This window comes from Dreissena polymorpha, chromosome 3 (assembly GCF_020536995.1).
Source record: "Dreissena polymorpha isolate Duluth1 chromosome 3, UMN_Dpol_1.0, whole genome shotgun sequence".
In the NCBI taxonomy this organism is placed as follows: Eukaryota; Metazoa; Mollusca; class Bivalvia; order Myida; family Dreissenidae; genus Dreissena; species Dreissena polymorpha.
Window position 1 is genome coordinate 145413869 of NC_068357.1, and position 17234 is coordinate 145431102.

A 17234-nucleotide genomic window follows, 5' to 3' on the forward strand; every position below is an offset into this window, starting at 1 on the left:
CATAACTCTGTGAAAAATCATCCGACCAGAACCCGCTGATAATATGCAAATCTCCTCTTGGTAGTGAAGCTTTCCATAAAGTTTCATTGAATTCCGGTCATTAGTTGCTGAGAAATAGCCCGCACAAATATTGTGCATGGACGGACAGACAGACAGACACACACACGGACAGAGGAAGTGGCGACTATATGCTCCCCCCCAAAATAAATTTTGGGGGAGCATAAAAATCTATTATTAGCCTCTGTGACATTGACCTTGACCCCAATGACCTCAAACCTCATCAAAAGGTAGAGGTCCATGCAAGGTACCTACATGCCAAATATGAAAGAGATCAGTAAAGAATTGAAGGTGCTATGAGAAACTGTAACAAAAGTGTGACGGAAAAATCTATTATTAGCCTCGGTGACCTTGACCTTGACCCCAGTGACCTCAAACCTCATCAAAAGGTAGAGGTCCATACAAGGTACGCACATGCCAAATATGAAAGAGATTGGTAAAGAATTGAAGGTGCTATGAGAAACTGTAACAAAAGTGTGACGGAGTAATCTATTATTAGCCTCGGTGACCTTGACCTTGACCCCAGTGACCTCAAACCTCATCAAAAGGTAGAGGTCCATGCAAGGTACCCACATGCCAAATATGAAAGAGATTGGTAAAGTATTGAAGGTGCTATGAAAAACAATCACAAAAGTGTGACGGAAAAATCAATTATTAGCCTCGGTGACCTTGACCTTGACCCCAGTGACCTCAAACCTCTTCAAAAGGTAGAGGTGCATGCAATGTACCTACATGCTAAATATGAAAGAGATCGGTAAAGAATTGAAGGTGCTATGAGAAACTGTAACAAAAGTGTGACGGAGTAATCTATTATTAGCCTCGGTGACCTTGACCTTGACCCCAGTGACCTCAAACCTCATCAAAAGGTAGAGGTCCATGCAAGGTACGTACATGCCAAATATGAAAGAGATCGGTAAAGAATTGAGCCTGCTATGAGAAACTGTAACAAAAGTGTGACTGAAAAATATATTATTAGCCTCGGTGACCTTGACCTTGACCCCAGTGACCTCAAACCTCATCAAAAGGTAGAGGTCCATGCAAGATACCTACATGCACATTATGAAAGAGATCGGTAAAGAATTGAAGGTGCTATGAGAAACTGTAACAAAAGTGTGACTGAAAAATCTATTATTAGCCTCGGTGACCTTGACCTTGACCCCAGTGACCTCAAACCTCATCAAAAGGTAGAGGTCCATGCAAGGTACCTACATGCCAAATATGAAAAAGATCGGTAAAGTATTGAAGGTGCTATGAGAAACTGTAACAAAAGTGTGACGAAAGGAAGGAAGGAAGTAAGGAACTACAAACTGGCAACTATATGCTGCACCGAAAATATTTCGGGGAGCATAAAAATATTACAATTTTTTTTTTAAAATATGTCATCAGGGATGGAAATGAACGTTTGCCTGTTTTCCCCGGGGCGACTAATTTTTACGCAATTGAATTTCAAAAGCAAGCGAATAGCTTTTTGAAAAAGCTGTTCTTAACAGTTCATAAATACTGTTACCCCTCTGGCGTGAAATGGTCATAGCCAATGGAATTGCGTCTTACAAAGCATCAAATACACATAAAGTGTATCAGCCAATTACATCCAACCCTTTATAATTTCTTTCTCTTGCTGATGTTTATGATCACCTCTTTAGCTTAGCTGACATTGCTGATAACAACTAAATTATCAGGTCATGAATAAAAAGTAAAAACAATGTACAGAATGTGTGAATAATGGTATTGTGTTACCTAGCTGTCGGATATCACATTGTACGTTTATTGAAAAACAAAATGTATATAAACAAATCGAAAAGCTATTGGCTTGTAGATTTTTGCTGGGCAACCTAATTTCATCAGTCTGTTGACCATCTTGGCAAGCAGCCATATAAAGTAAGTTTCCATCACTGATCATCATGAATGGAATGGCATGATTAGTCGTGCGTACCTATAACTCTGCTGATGAGAATTTCTCGGTCAGAAGGCCCCAGATCTCTTCTTAGATGGTTCGTTGGTATTCTACCAGCTGCAGCAGCTTTTTGACGGAAATCAACCTAAATAGAATGACATTGCCAGTAGTTTATATAACATGCAATTAAATGCGTTTCAAAATTTAATAAATAAGATCTAAGTAAAAAGACAGTGATGCTTTATAAAAAAATTGAAATACATTATCGGCTTTTATAATGAACATTTCTTCAAGCGTTACCAGAAGCCAAGATAGCTATTCGCTTACAACATTCCAAACAGTTATCAGCTTCTTGAATTGCAGTTTTTCAAAAATAGGTTTGTTTTAAACTTCTGAATTTTTTTTACTAAATACGAGATTACATTTCCGAAATTACAATATGTGGCTAGCAATAATCAATGAAAACCTATTTGAAACATGGATGGGAACTTAATTTCTACCAGAACAACAAAAATTCTTACAGTCAATGGTAGAAATTGTGCACCAGGACTTTGCTGCGTACTGCCAGAAATGGCAACAAGCACTGCTGTATCCCCACACTGAAACACAGAATACATAAATATTCATGGATACTTTTTATCAGTAATTAATGAGAGCAAAAGTTTCCATCTTTTTCTTAATGTCTAAACGCACAGAGTTTATCAAACATTTATTTAAATAAGATGCCTGTCAGAAACTTGTTGCATCTGCTGTCCAGAATTATTTGTGAGTATTTAAAAATGAGTATGACCATGACCTTTGAACACAAGGCACAATCACCATGATCTTTGAATACAATGCTCAATCACCATGACCTGTGAATACAAGGCACAGTCACCATGACCTATGAACACATGGCAAAATCACCATGACTTTTGATCACATGGCACAGTCACCATGACATTTGAACACAAGGCACAGTCACCATGACCTTTGAACACAAGGCACAGTCACCATGACCTTTGAACACAAGGCACAGTCACCATGACCTTTGAATACAAGGCACAGTCACAATGACCTATGAACACAAGGCACAGTCACCATGACCTTTGAACACAAGGCACAGTCACCATAATCTTTGAACACAAGGCACAGTCATCATTATCTTTGAACACAAGACACAGTCACCATGACCTTTGAACACAAGACACAGTCACCATGACCTTTGAACCCAAGGCACAGTCACCATGACCTTTGGACCCAAGGCACAGTCACTACTTGCAACATTTCCCCTCAACAGGGTGAACCTGTGAGGTATGTAATTGTAAAAGTGCTAAAGGACAGTTTTTAAAATCTGTATAATTCCTATATATGATAATTTTTATGTACATTTGAGATTATCACATGCTAAAACTAGAAATGGCGCGTCAGAGGCCAACGCGCATCCCCACGCCGCAGGGGGCACCCCAGGGTTGGTAATGTGGCCATAAATACTTGAGATTGACTGTATTGTCATAACAGGTGTTCAGTATCATTTGGAAGTGAATGGGTGTAGACATGAAGAAGTTAATGTAACATAACATAAAACAAGAGATCTGTTTGTCAGATGCCCAATGCCCTCTCCTGCACCGCTTTGATTTATTTAAAAAAAATTATCATTTGGCAGGTTCATTACTTACCTCCCTTTAAAGCTTATTACTTCCCTTGAAACATAAAACAAGAGATGTGTTTGTCAGAAACACAATGCCCCCTCCTGCGCCGCTTTGATTAAAAAAATTAAATGATCATTTGGCAGGTTCATTACTTACCTCACCCTAAGCTTATTACTTCCATTGGATTAGTTTTTTTACCTTTGACCTTGAAGGATGACCTTGACCTTTCACCACTCAAAATGTGCAGCTCCATGAGATACACATGCATGCCAAATATCAAGTTGCTATCTTCAATATTGCAAAAGTTATAGCCAATGCACCATACTGGGGGCATAAGAATGAGTGAAAATCTCTGACCTGGTCCCACCCCAACCCCCATAACTTTTGACCCAGGGGTCAGATCAAAACTCCAAATAGTGCTGGGTCGCACATATGCTCATAGCTACCATGTGTGTAAGTTTCAAGGTTCTAGTCAGTATAGTGTAGGCAGAGATAGTGGCCAGGACGGACGGACAGACAGATGGACAGACGGTGGAGATAACCACAATATCCCCACGCTTTTCAAAAAGCTTGGGGATAAAAATATCTCAAAATTTCCTTGAATGATTAAGTCACTGTCTGAAAAAGCTGTAACAATGCCAAAATTTTAACCAACACCTCAAAGCATTACCTTGCCATAAAAGCTATGGCCATGGGTTATTCGCCATTCGTACAGACTCAACATGGTGAACATTTATGGTCAGTTATTTTTATAAATTTGCTAAATTATAAAATGCAAGTCTCAGCAATGTACTATGCCCTAATCAGACCATTGACCTTTAAGTGTGACCATGAGCTTTTGAGCTGGGGACACATTTTTTACATGCAAAACACTGTATCATCATTTGATCCTTTATGACAAATAAATTTAAAATTGCATGATGAGCAATATGATTACAATTAAAAGACTAGAAATGGCGCGGCAAAGGCCGACACGTATCCCCACGCCGCATGTTTGATCCAGGGGGCGCCCCAGAATTGATAATGGGGCCATGCATAATTGAGATTGACCGTATTGTTATAAGATATGTTCAGTATCAATTTGAAGTAAGTGGGTTCAGAAATGAAGAATTTATAGTAAAAGGCAATTTTGGGTGGGCGTGGTCTATGTGGGCGGGGGCACCCCAGGGTTGGTAATGGGGCCATGCTTAATTGAGATTGACCGTATTGTCATAAGAGATGTTCAGTATCAATTTGAAGTAAATCTGTGTAGAAATGAAGAAGTAATAGTAAAAGGCAATTTTGGGTGGGCGTGGTCTATGTGGGCGGGGGCGCCCCAGGGTTGGTAATGGGGCTATACATAGTTGAGATTGACCGTAGTCATAAAAGATCTTCAGTATCAATTTGAAGTAAATCGGTGTAGAAATGAAGAAGTTATAGTAAAAGGCAATTTTGGGTGGGCGTGGTCTATGTGGGTGGGGTGCCCCAGGGATGGTAATGGGGTAATGCATAGTTGAGATTGACCGTATTGTCATAAGAGATGTTCAGTATCAATTTGAAGTAAATGGGTGTAGAAATGAAGAAGTTAATGTAAAATAACATGAAACAATGAGTGAAAATCTCTGACCTGGCCCCACCCCAACACCCATAACTTTTTACCCAGGGGTCAGATCAAAATTCCAAATAGTGCATGGTCTCACATATGTGCATAGCTACCGTGTGTGTAAGTTTCAAGGTTCTAGTGCTTATAGTGTAGGAGGAGATAGTGGCCAGGACGGACGGACAGACAGACGGCGGAGATAACCACAATATCCCCACGCTTTTCAAAAAGCGTGGGGATAATTACTAGCACACAAATACAGGAGCACATACACACTACTCAGTTAGATAAAGCTTTCTACAAAGGAGCTTGACAAAAGTTGGGTATAAGTCCCACATATTGTCTTAAATTAAGAAATTACTTACAGTGGCAACTACTGATCCATCTGCAAATCTTGCAAGCTTTCCCACTTCTAAATATAACCTGAAACAAAATAACAGCGTTTGTAATTTAAAGCAAGAGTGCCAAACTGTCACAAGATACGTTTGAAGGTTTTGAACAACTGCACGGTGCCTAACCAATACGGATAATATCGGAAACATTTGAACATTTCCGGATAATACCCGAAACGGCACAGGATCATATAAAAAATATATTGACTGTTTTGAGGTAAGTGTGTTCTTTTATTTCAATATTCTATTTTTTACGTTAACATTTTTCACCAAACCAATATTCCACGGAACAACTAAGACATTCATTCAGTAAATTGTTTACTCGTGCTCAGTAATACAAACGTCATTATGCAGTGGGAACCTATATTGTCCAACAGTTTATGCACACAACCTGTGGAAACGGAAGTAAAATGCAGATATTGGTCCATATTAACAATGAAATTCAAATTTCTGAGCTAGTTTCCTGATGAAAACGGCTGCCTAATTATTGTAATATCATTGCCATGATGAGTGACAGTTTAGTTTGTAGAAAAAACATGTATTTTATGTGTCGATTGCTGGCACCGGATAATGCATGAAGTTGGCACCGGATAATAGCCTCGACTAATGAATTTAAGTACATGTATAGCAAGTTTAACGAATGTATTGGATTCTGCTGATATGGTAATCATTTAAAAAATTTCTTGATTGTATATTGTTAAAGGAAATGGGTCTGTTACTTCTCGTCCCTCAGCCTTGACCCTACACTGAAAAAGGTAATTAAAACTAGGCATTTAAGGTTACAAGTGGTATTGGAACGTGTGCTATTGTTGAACAACCGATTCAGCAATAATATTTATAAGATATAAGAACCTGTTGGAAAAGAAAGTTTTAAGACCAGTTATGCAGTGTTAATTGTAACACATGATTGTTGTATAATTGACCTTTCGACAGCGAGAGTGAAGCCACGCCCACCGATTTCAAGGGGGGTCACTCCGCCGAAGTCCGTCATAAAAATGGCTACGCGAATCGGCCGCATAAGTGAACCAAAAAGGCCTCATGGTATACCAGAACGGCCATACAATAGTTTCTATTATCATTGAATAGTGGTGCTGAATATAATTATCATATCTATTAAATAGTCATAACTTTTTTATTAGTCTACTTAAAAGCCGTTAAATTTATCATCAAAGTCGGCAAAATTATCGCCAATTATCGCATACAGTATGAATTGTTCGTTAGTCACAATATTTTTCCTTGAGTAATAGATGTTTCAGTTTTTTAATTAAAAGCCGTTAATTTTTGCAACCGATGGCAACATCGCAAATGTGGCACAGGTAAGTAAATTTATTATAATAGAAGACGAAGAACGTTTTTATTGAAATCCGATATAACACATATCTACAATGCGTTTGGTCAAAATGACCCATGCGCATTGTTATAATCGTATAACAAAGTCAAAGTCGTCAAAAAAGTAACATACACAATATATTATTATATATTATTATTTCCTCGAAAACTATCTTCTGCAATGTTTAAAATATAAAAAGTTGAAAGAATTTTCATGTACAAAAAAACTCGCTAATCAGACCGGGTTTTCAAAGGGTCATTCACAGTTTGCGGCATCTGTTTTGATAACGGATTAGTAGAAAGCCCACATATGGTGTAAAATGACACTTATTGGCCCCTATTGATAATTACTTGCGCATTTGAAAATAGTTTCTTAACTTACATTAAATTTGGAAGACTTAAACCGAAAGAAATAAAAAATGTTTTATTCTATGTGATATTATTAAAAATAATAACTGATTGTCTTTATTATTACGATTTCATTAGCATTAAAAAAATCTTGCAAAGTTTATAATGTCTTATTTATTTGCCGACTGCATTAGAATGTCAAATTTATTTAACGTTGGCCACCTTAGAAAAATGGTTTTAAATGTTCCTTTCTAATTTGTCTATATAGAGGATAAACAAGTACAAAGTTATACTCTTTTTTATAACGTGTCCGTTGCAAAACTTACATTTTCTATTTTCGCGTAGTATCTTATTATAACGACTGTGTTTTGCTTTCGGGCGATCGCTTAATATGTTGAGATTAAGCTGTTCGTGTGGACGACCACAAAGACGAATCCAACGTTTGAATTTTTCAAGATTAGTACCCGGTTGAGGGAACGGAAAAAACGTACTTCCATCTTTTAACCGTTCTGGATACCTTGTGTCTGAATAACAAGTGCCATAACAGCACCTTTCAACCATTTTCTTTGTTTAAAACAAAGAATTACGTATAAGCTTATGTGTCGGACAACGGCGAGTTTGACGGACAAAATGGCGGATAGTAACGGGCCTAATCTATGCTGTAATCTGATTGGTTAATAAGCCTGTCAATCAATCGGCTGTCGAAAGGTCAATTAGTCTTTTTTTTAACCATTTGTGTTTATTTTTGTGGGATTATAATTAGATTTGATTATTATATTTAATATTAGGGGGGATTATAATTAGATTTGATTATTATATTTAATATTAGGGGGAATAAGTTGTGTGTAACTTACGGTTAAGATTTAGAGATACTTCCCCAATCGTGATTCTTCCCTTGTTTACAATTGCACTCTTCAAATGCACACATAGTTAGGTATTTGTCATTTTGGATTAATTCATTATCACAATTTAGAGCTAGTATCTCTTTTGTTTGTACACGATGTATGTTTTACATACAACAGTTTTCATTTCATAATTCACTCATTACTGTACTATTTTTGTTTCAGACTTCAGTGCCCTAACATCTGACTTTGAAGTTCGAGATAGAATATGGTAAGTATAGTCTCAGTTGATTAGTTAATTCAATGGACTATGGGCTATTGTGCGATATTTCTTGGATTGGATATAGCAGTGGATTGAGTTATTGTACAATTTCTGAGAATCATTAACTTTAAACTTTATTGGAACAATTTATCCTGCTTTGATTAACTGCTATGCCCATCGTATGTGTAAAGTAACCACGGAGGAAAAGTGTGCCAGTTGATAGGCTCAAACCCATGACGTCGGAACACTAGCACATGTCAATTGCTATAATTATGATAATTTATTTCAGAATGTCACGATTGTCAAAGATTTTTGATAGTATAGTTGAGCAAACTAACTATAAACTTTGAATGTAAACAAAAGTCCACCAATGTCCCTCAGATAGAAGGAAAGGACTTGAAATTTTGGGGTCTATGCAAATCACAATACTGCAAAGAGGATTACAAAGTTTATTTATCTATTTATCTATTTAATTTTCATGCTTTAATTTCTATTCTAATCTCATGCACATTTAAAAACAAATAAGAAATTATAGTCTAGATTATCCCTGATTTGATCGAATGTCAAATGTTAAAAACAAATGTTCTTGCTGTGCTCCGCTGTATACATCATACATATATTCAGTTCTCAGGTCCAGTTCTTTCCAGTTTCCCGATGGGAACTACACAGTACACATCACTGCTACACTTTTTGAGGTTTACTACGATATGAATTCTTCCTTCCTGTCAGTGTGTTTCTCTGTATAATTTATTTGTAGTTGTCTTTATGAAACTGATGGCCAATATTCAACTAGTTCTAGTAAGCATCATACGTCTTATTAAACTTCTATCTTCTATCCCCTTTTCCATCAACTTTCTTCATCAATATTCAACTAGTTCTAGTATGCAACATACGTCTTATTAAACTTCTATCTTCTATCCCCTTTTCCATCAACTTTCTTCATCGTAATTCTTACACCAACAAAAATGGGATCTACAAGGATATAAGAATATCCATTCAGATAATTATGCTTATGATTAATCCCTTATAACAGCTTTCAAGTATACCACATTTTACTAGTTATCAAAATCACATTGCAATAACATAATATTTCCGTAACATCAAGCACTACAAGTTTTACAAGAAAAACAAAACAATACAGAATGATTACTACAATAATGCATATGTTGGACGAGAAAGATTATTGTTAAATAACATACCCCATTTAGATTTTTCTCTTATCCTTCTATATACACAACACTCTAGATGCCTCCACAATGTGGCCGACGATCAGAAATTCTGATGGCACCTCCTTCCAAACAACAAACGCTCTGGTCTTAAGCCCAAATTCAACTGACTCATAAACACACAGAAAACTCTCGAACTCTGCCATACACTAACCAGGCTTCCTTGAATAAACAAAAGTATCCCCATACCCCAGACCTGACCCTAAATTTCCCATTAGATTTGACCGTATGATTTATGATTTCGGGGCTTTCAGTACTCTTGGATGTGTATCCCGCAGCCGGTTTATAGTAACATTTATACTTGCTATTCTAATTAACTATAATAACATTTACACACACACAAAAAGACAACCCTATTTCTTTGACAACGATTGACCGATGTTTTTTCGGGTTTGAACCTGCAGAGACTGAAGAGAAGCAGGAGAGTGTTTTTATCTGTAACTGTTCCCCCTAGTAATGAAGACAGATACAATGTTGAGGCTGGAGTGGATAATTTATTGTTTGAGGTGGACTGCAACAATCATGAAGGTGAAAAAGCCACCGAGCAACCATTAGATAGCTGTTTACATGTAGAATGTTCAGTTGAAATTGTTGTCGACAATAATAATTATATGAGTGCAAAATATGTGACAACAAATATAGGAGAAAAACTGGCTACAAACGATATTTAGTTAGCCACATATTTGTTATATTGTTTTAGCTTGTAAAACATTTTTTGCATCAAAATTTAAGGTTTGTTGTAGATACCAAAAAACATAATTATAATTTTTGTTGTGTATTGTTCTATCTATAGATTTTGTTGAAGTCTGTCAAGGCCAATGCTACTGAAATTATAGAGATTTACCGGTAGTTCAATAATGTTTGGAAATATGTAATTGATTATGTGCATGTGGGTAGACCGAATCATTTATCACTCTTATGAAAATAGTGAAGCTGTACCGACAGTGGTATACAGTGTACTACTTTTTGAAATCCTGTATTTGTCGAGTTCCATAATTATTTTCTTAAAACTGTTAGTAGACAGTGTTCATATCAATTAAAAATAAATCAACATAAATAGATTATATCCCTTATTTTGTCATGTTTAAAATGTACATAATTGTTACCATTTCAGACATCTTTTAATGTCAAATGACATAATTTTAAAATTAATGTTATGAACTCTCAAATATTTAATAAAAGCGTTTTCATTTCTCTATATATTTAATTGATTTTAGAAAATATTTGAAACAAAGATTTTATTTGTTTAAAAAAAGAGTTTCACTATGTGGCAAAAGTGTATGATTTGAGGTGAAGTGTAACATTATTGAATTTGATTTGTATAAAATGTGTTGAAATTTTGTAGTTATACGTTTAAAACTTGTTTGTCTATACTTTAAAAGACACATTCTTGAAGTGTTTGTAAAGTAATGAACTATGGTATAAACCATGCAATCATGAATGAACTAAAATCATTGTACTGAATAAAATTGTTTATTATAGTGTCAAACATAGTTCGTTCTATTCCGTATTGAACAGTTTGGTCTCCTAATGTGGTAGTTGCAGGTTCAAACACTGACTCAACCTAATTAAGTTAGCTTCAATGTCTCTTTTTAGATTGACAGAATAAAATTTACACTATCATATTGAACTGCAATTTTATGCCTAGACGAGTGGTTGGCGACAGAATCTTAGAGTCATCACATGTGTGGTGGCAGCGTATTGGCAAACAGCCCCTTGCGACTTCATTCGGTTTACTTATATCGGACCCTTTAGATTTGCGTTGCCGCTTTCCGCGCTTCGATGGTGAATCACATGCATGATCTCTGTAAACAAAGAAATATACACCCAAACAAATTACATTAATGCAGCCATCTCCTAAAAATCAAAGTAAAATGTAATTAAATCTAGCGGTTAATTGGAATTAAAATTTACGACAGGTGGTACTAGTAAAATGACATTTCATGCGTGCTTTAATGTCTATTGAGAATTACCTGGAAATTAAGATCATAAGCTTTTCTTACAAGAAATAATACGCGTAACAAATATCTGCGTTTAATGATTACAGTACGTTGTTTGTCTCCCACAATCTAGAAACCTATGGACGCATGTCGTTATGAATATCTTTCAGTTACAAGCACATGGCTGGAAAATGTAGCCATACCGGTAGTTCAAAATTCGTCACCAACTTCAAGTACTACATTAAACGTTGAACATACGATGTGAACATGTTATTGTGTTTATAAAACATTCTGAAAAGCAAGTTATAATATGTACATGTATCAATCGATTTCGTGTATTATACAGTGTTGTGTTTCCGGACTTTATCCGGTGCCAGTATTTTGTGGTTTCGTGTGTTATCCGGTGCCCGTGAAATCAATATGCAATCATTTTAAAACGCAAATACTCACGTTTTTGAAGTTGCCAGTAATTTCCTACAATTTCATTATAATGTAACAATGTAAAGTAGTAGTATTATATGTTTTTTTCTCTCCAGTTACAAAAAAAAAAGTATTCTGAACTAGTTCATGATTATGTGGAAGGTATGGTTAATTTGTTTTCGTTCGTTTTGATAAAATGTTTTATTTACATAACAAATTTTGAAGTAAACTATTAGCTGAAATACCATAATGTTCCTGAGCAATAGTATTTGGCAATATAATGCGGTTTTGTTGCCAATTTCACTTCCAATACTAGGCGCATCCTGCATTTTACCTTGTTTATTTTCCGATATTACCCGTTGCCGTTTCGTGTATTATCCGGAAAAGTACAAATGTTTCCAGTATTATCCGTATTGGTTAGGCACCGTGAACTGTCAATTTCCTCAAAATCGTGGAAAGCACGAAAAAAAAACGGCGAAACAAGTGTAACATGATATCATAACTAATGGACTAGGGTAAAAGACACAATGGAGATTGTTTTAAACGCACTAAATGACCTTGTAACCTATTTTTTTGACCCGGCATGACCCATATTTGAACTTGACCTAGATATCATCTAGACACAAGTTCTGACCAAATTTGGTGAAGATCGGATAAAAACTACTTCAATTAGAAAGCGAGCACCATGCTAAATGCTTGAAATGCACTAAGTGACCTCACAGGGGTTTTTATCTGATTTTGGGGAAAGGGCCTGGCCTTTTTTTAGGGGAAAAAATTGCGCGAAACGTCGAATTTTGGGGAAAAAAATTGTGCGAAAAGCTGGATTTTGGGGAAAATAAGCAAAGTCTAAAATAATCAATTTAACATATTTTACTGTTTTTAAAACAAATTCAAGGCAACAGATAATTTAATCATGCAAGATTTTTCTAGTTTATACAGCGGATCAGGTTAACTTATATATTTAAAGGTAAAAAAAAAAAAAAAAAAAAAAAATTTTTTTTTTTTTAAGGGGAAAATGAAATCTAGGGGAAAATTTACCAGCTGAGGGGAAAAAAAAAACGAGGGGAAAGGGCCGATTTTCGGCGGGTCCCAAAGAAGGAAAAAAAAACCTGCCTCATGACCTAGTTTTTGGCCTGGCATGACCCATATTTTAACTTGACCAGGATATCATTTAGACACAACTTCTGACCAAATTTGATGAAGATCGGATGAAAACTACTTCAATTAGAGAGCGGACACCATACTAAATCCTTGAAATGCACTAAGTGACCCCGTGACCTAGTTTTTGACCCAGCATGACCCATATTCGAACTTGACCTAGACATGGCTATCCTTCAGCAAGGCCTTTGAAACTGTCAAACATTAAAAGCTAGAAAATAAAGGCCCGGTCACACCGAGGTAACGGACGAGAAACGGACATAAAATCATTTTATCCGTTTGTGTCCATTCTTATCCGTTTCATATCCGGTGAATCCGCTCCTTGTTCGGCGATGTCCGGTGACATCCGTTCCATCCGTTGGGAAGTTTTGAGCATGTTTAAAATTTTCCATCGTATAAAACGGACAGAGATCTCCGTTTGATGTTCGGTCTTCATACGTTACTTTACGGTTTGTTCGGAACTCTTGCGATACACCTCCTGTACGTGTCCCATTGATGTCCGTTTATGTCCGGTTGTCCTGGTCCTAACGCATTTTCAACAGATAATAACGGACAGCTAACATATAAAAAAGTGGGAGAAGTGTGGCGGAAAAATACTGTTGACATACATTTAACAGTAATTAACCTGTGGGTCGAAGTATCATTTCATTTTGGTACGCCTTTTGAGAAGGACATGTGCAATGGAGTGTTGCGCTCGCATTCAATTAGAGTGTCAAGCCACCCTCTTGCAGGCCCAGATTGGCCTTTTGGATGCTAATCTGGCCATGCATCGTCTTGCTCAAAAGAGAGCAAGGAGACGGAGGCAGCGCACATGGTGGATCAGGGCTTGGCTGGGTCCCGAGCGGAGGCCTCAGTTCGGTCTGTATGACCAACTTATGGTCGAACTACGACGGGAGGACCAATGCGCATTCATCAACTTCAGGGATAGCCGGAATTTCCTTCATACACTTGGTGCTATTGATGGCAAACATATTGACTGCAAAGGTCCATCAAGATCCAGGTCTACGTAATTTAACTACAAGAAGTACTTTTCCGTTGCCCTGCTAGCTCTGGATAATTCCGGCTACAAGTTCGCCTGGGCTGACATTGGAGGCCGTGATGCTTCATCCGTTGCACAGTTGTGGAATGAGTCAGACCTGAAGGCAGCAGCTGATAACGGAGACTTTGACCTGCCAGAACATGAAGCTTTGCCACATGATACTGAGGATGTACCCTTCGTTTTCTTTGAAAAGAAAATATAAAAGTGTTCGACCGACCAAGATTTATTTATTTATTTGATTTTCGGCATAAGTGTACATAAACATTCATAATACAGAAACAAACAAGCATATGCATCAAAAACAAATCAAATCAAAATTATGATACTTTAAAATATAAATAAAGCATGACATAAAATGACCGTTTTTTGTACGTTGATGTTTGGTACTTTTCCGTTTCTCTCACGTTGGGAGAAAGTTTTGTCCGGTACTAATGCGCTACATTGCTGTTGTATCCGGTAGAAGTCCGTTACGCGCACGGTAAAATCCGTAAACAGCCGTTAATTATCCGGTACATATCCGTTAAACGTACGTTTATTTCCGTTACATCACCGGTACTTGTGCGGTCATTTTGTTTTTTTCTACGCTTCACACACCGATTGTGAGCGTCTTGAGCGGAAGAGCAGGTAAATTTCATCACCGGATAACCAAAATCTGCATATTTTGTCCGTTTTCTCTCCGTTACATATTCGTAAGTCGGTCTGACCGAGCCTGAAACTGGAGCAGTATGGCATCAATGGTAACATCAACCACTGGCTCTAGGACTTCCTGACAGACAGGAGCATCAAAGTTGTTGTGGAAGGAGAGAAATGGAATCGGGCAACAGTCGACTCCGGAGTACCACAGGGCACAGTCCCCTGCTATTTCTCTGCCACATCAACAATTTACCCAACGACAAGTCCTCAGTCTGCCTATTCACAGATTAATGCTTACTATATCGCACCATCAGAAATCGCCAGGACCATGAAATCTTACAGCAGAATTTGAACAAACTAGAAATCTGGGCATGGGGCATGAAATTCAATGCCAAAAAAAGTTATATCCTAACCATCAACCAGAAAACCTCTAAATTCTACCAGCTCAATAACCACATCCTTCAACAAGTCCTAGAAAACCCATACCTTGGAGTTGCTATATTAGGAGACCTAACTTGGAGCTCACATATAAACAAGATCACCAAAAAAGCAAATTCCACACTTGGCTTCCTTAAACGCAACCTGAAACACTCCCCTAAACTCTGTGGTAAATCAGCATTTTTCTCCTTAGTAAGGTCCACTCTAGAATACAGCTCAATTGTCTGGGATCCACACCTTCAAATAGACATAGACAAAGTTAAAAAGATCCATATACAATCAGCGAGATTCAACACTGGAGACTATATGACCAAAACACCTGGCTGCATGACAAATGTGCTGAAATGTATCAGATCCCACATGTCCAGGAGAAAAGAAAGGCCAACAGACTGATATTCTATAAGGTGGTTGAGGGGCTGGTACCAGCCATGCTTAGCAAAGACTTCCTTACACCAGTCCAGCAATCTAAATGCAGCGTTACCCCTAAGACTTAATCAGACTTTAAAGCAGATAACATCGTTGAAAATTACTCTAACAAAAACTCTAAGTGTTTCATACCAATCAAGTGTAAAACTCCACTATAAAAACTATTTTTTCCTAAGGCATTAATAGAGTGGAACAATCAAAAAGAAATTGTAGAGCATGCACAGACACTGTTGGCAGTTTCAGGTCAACTGTCCTACAGTGGGATTAACCACCCTCTCTACCGTTGCGCCGATGCGGAAAGGCCCTGCAACGTACCAATCCAGATAAATCATCATAGTTAGTTGCAATCTATGGCTATGAAGTCACGCATCCGCGAATTATCATGTTATTTAAATCTTTAGTAAAATATTACCTCTGTTCGCCACCTGTATCAATAGTAAGCGAATGATACAATGTTTTCCACGTGTTTTTGGTGTGATTATTAGTCCTAAGAAATATTTTTTTACTACAAAAATGATTTAACTTTCCCGACGTCACTTTTAATCTTGACATCATGGGCGCTGCCATATTGCTTTCTAACAAGCACAACGACATACCCAAAGTATTAAAACGCTTGTATGGACAATTGAAGAGTTGTCGTTCAAAACTCTAACATACAATTGACCAGTCGCCAAATTATCGATCGCTCCGCCCACATAGTCACGTGGTCTAGTCATTAGAAAACTCCGACAAGCAGATCGCAATCATAGCGGATTACGCGAGGGAAATTCTATATTTGTAATGATGTATTATGCTCTTTTCTATATAATAAATTATTAAAGCCGCACACTAACCTAAACTGCTTTGTAAAACGTTAATACAATCATAAAAACTTTAGAGAGAAATGGCGTAATCAAAATAAATGAGTTAACGGCAGACTGACTATCAGAAACGTTTCTTATAAATATTATATAGGGAGGTGATGAAAAATCCGTTGTAAAAATGAGCATTTATTTCATATTGATTTTGAACTTGTATTCAACCGTCTGACAGTGAACCCGGTGGCTATTCATATATAATTATGAAAATATTTTTATTAAATGCAAATGACATATCCATATCATGATGGGTTTTTTGTTTATTAAAAATGTTTAGATCTTTGTTTTATTGTGTTATTTTTAAAAAGACACCGATTTTTTTCATTTGGATATAAATTAAATTTTGATTGTAACCATAATTTAATACAGGCCTAATTTCGTGGTTTCATTAACAGATAGTCTAATATGTATTTTATTTCATTTATGTTTAATTCGAACCTGTTACATTTTACTATCAAAAAATGAAATGTTGGTATTACGGTGCTGTTCACGAACATTCGAATTGAATACATTTAGCATATTATGCATTTGCTTATTTATAACAAGATGGCCCTTATATGTTAATTGCAATTTTCACATTTCTCCCCGTATCAAAATACGTTGTATTAGAAATGTTGTTGTTGTATTATAAGCCGTACATTTTACACTTGAAGTCGCTTTAAGCTGGCTAAGCCGCGTTGAAATCACCTTTGTGTTGTTTTTACTTTAGTTAAAACAATATTTAAGTTAACAATTTATAATGATTTCCCTTGTTTATGATCCA

General features: G+C 36.7%; 1 protein-coding gene across 6 annotated transcripts in view; it reads right to left on the reverse strand.

Moving 5' to 3' along the window:
* LOC127871829 (polyribonucleotide nucleotidyltransferase 1, mitochondrial-like) overlaps positions 1–16180 on the reverse strand; it is a 105921-nt gene extending 89741 nt beyond the window's left edge. For all 6 annotated transcript variants that reach the window (XR_008045582.1, XR_008045579.1, XR_008045583.1 and 3 more), the window contains exons 1-4: positions 16027–16180; positions 5527–5584; positions 2473–2550; positions 1991–2096 (exon numbers count right to left, since the gene is read on the reverse strand). Coding sequence is in view for 1 of the 6 variants with exons in the window: in XM_052415060.1 (XP_052271020.1) it covers positions 1991–2096; positions 2473–2550; positions 5527–5584; positions 16027–16169 (385 nt within the window). In the remaining 5 variants the exon portion in view is untranslated. The remainder of the gene's footprint in view (positions 1–1990; positions 2097–2472; positions 2551–5526; positions 5585–16026) is intronic.
* Between the last annotated feature and the right edge of the window lie 1054 nt (positions 16181–17234).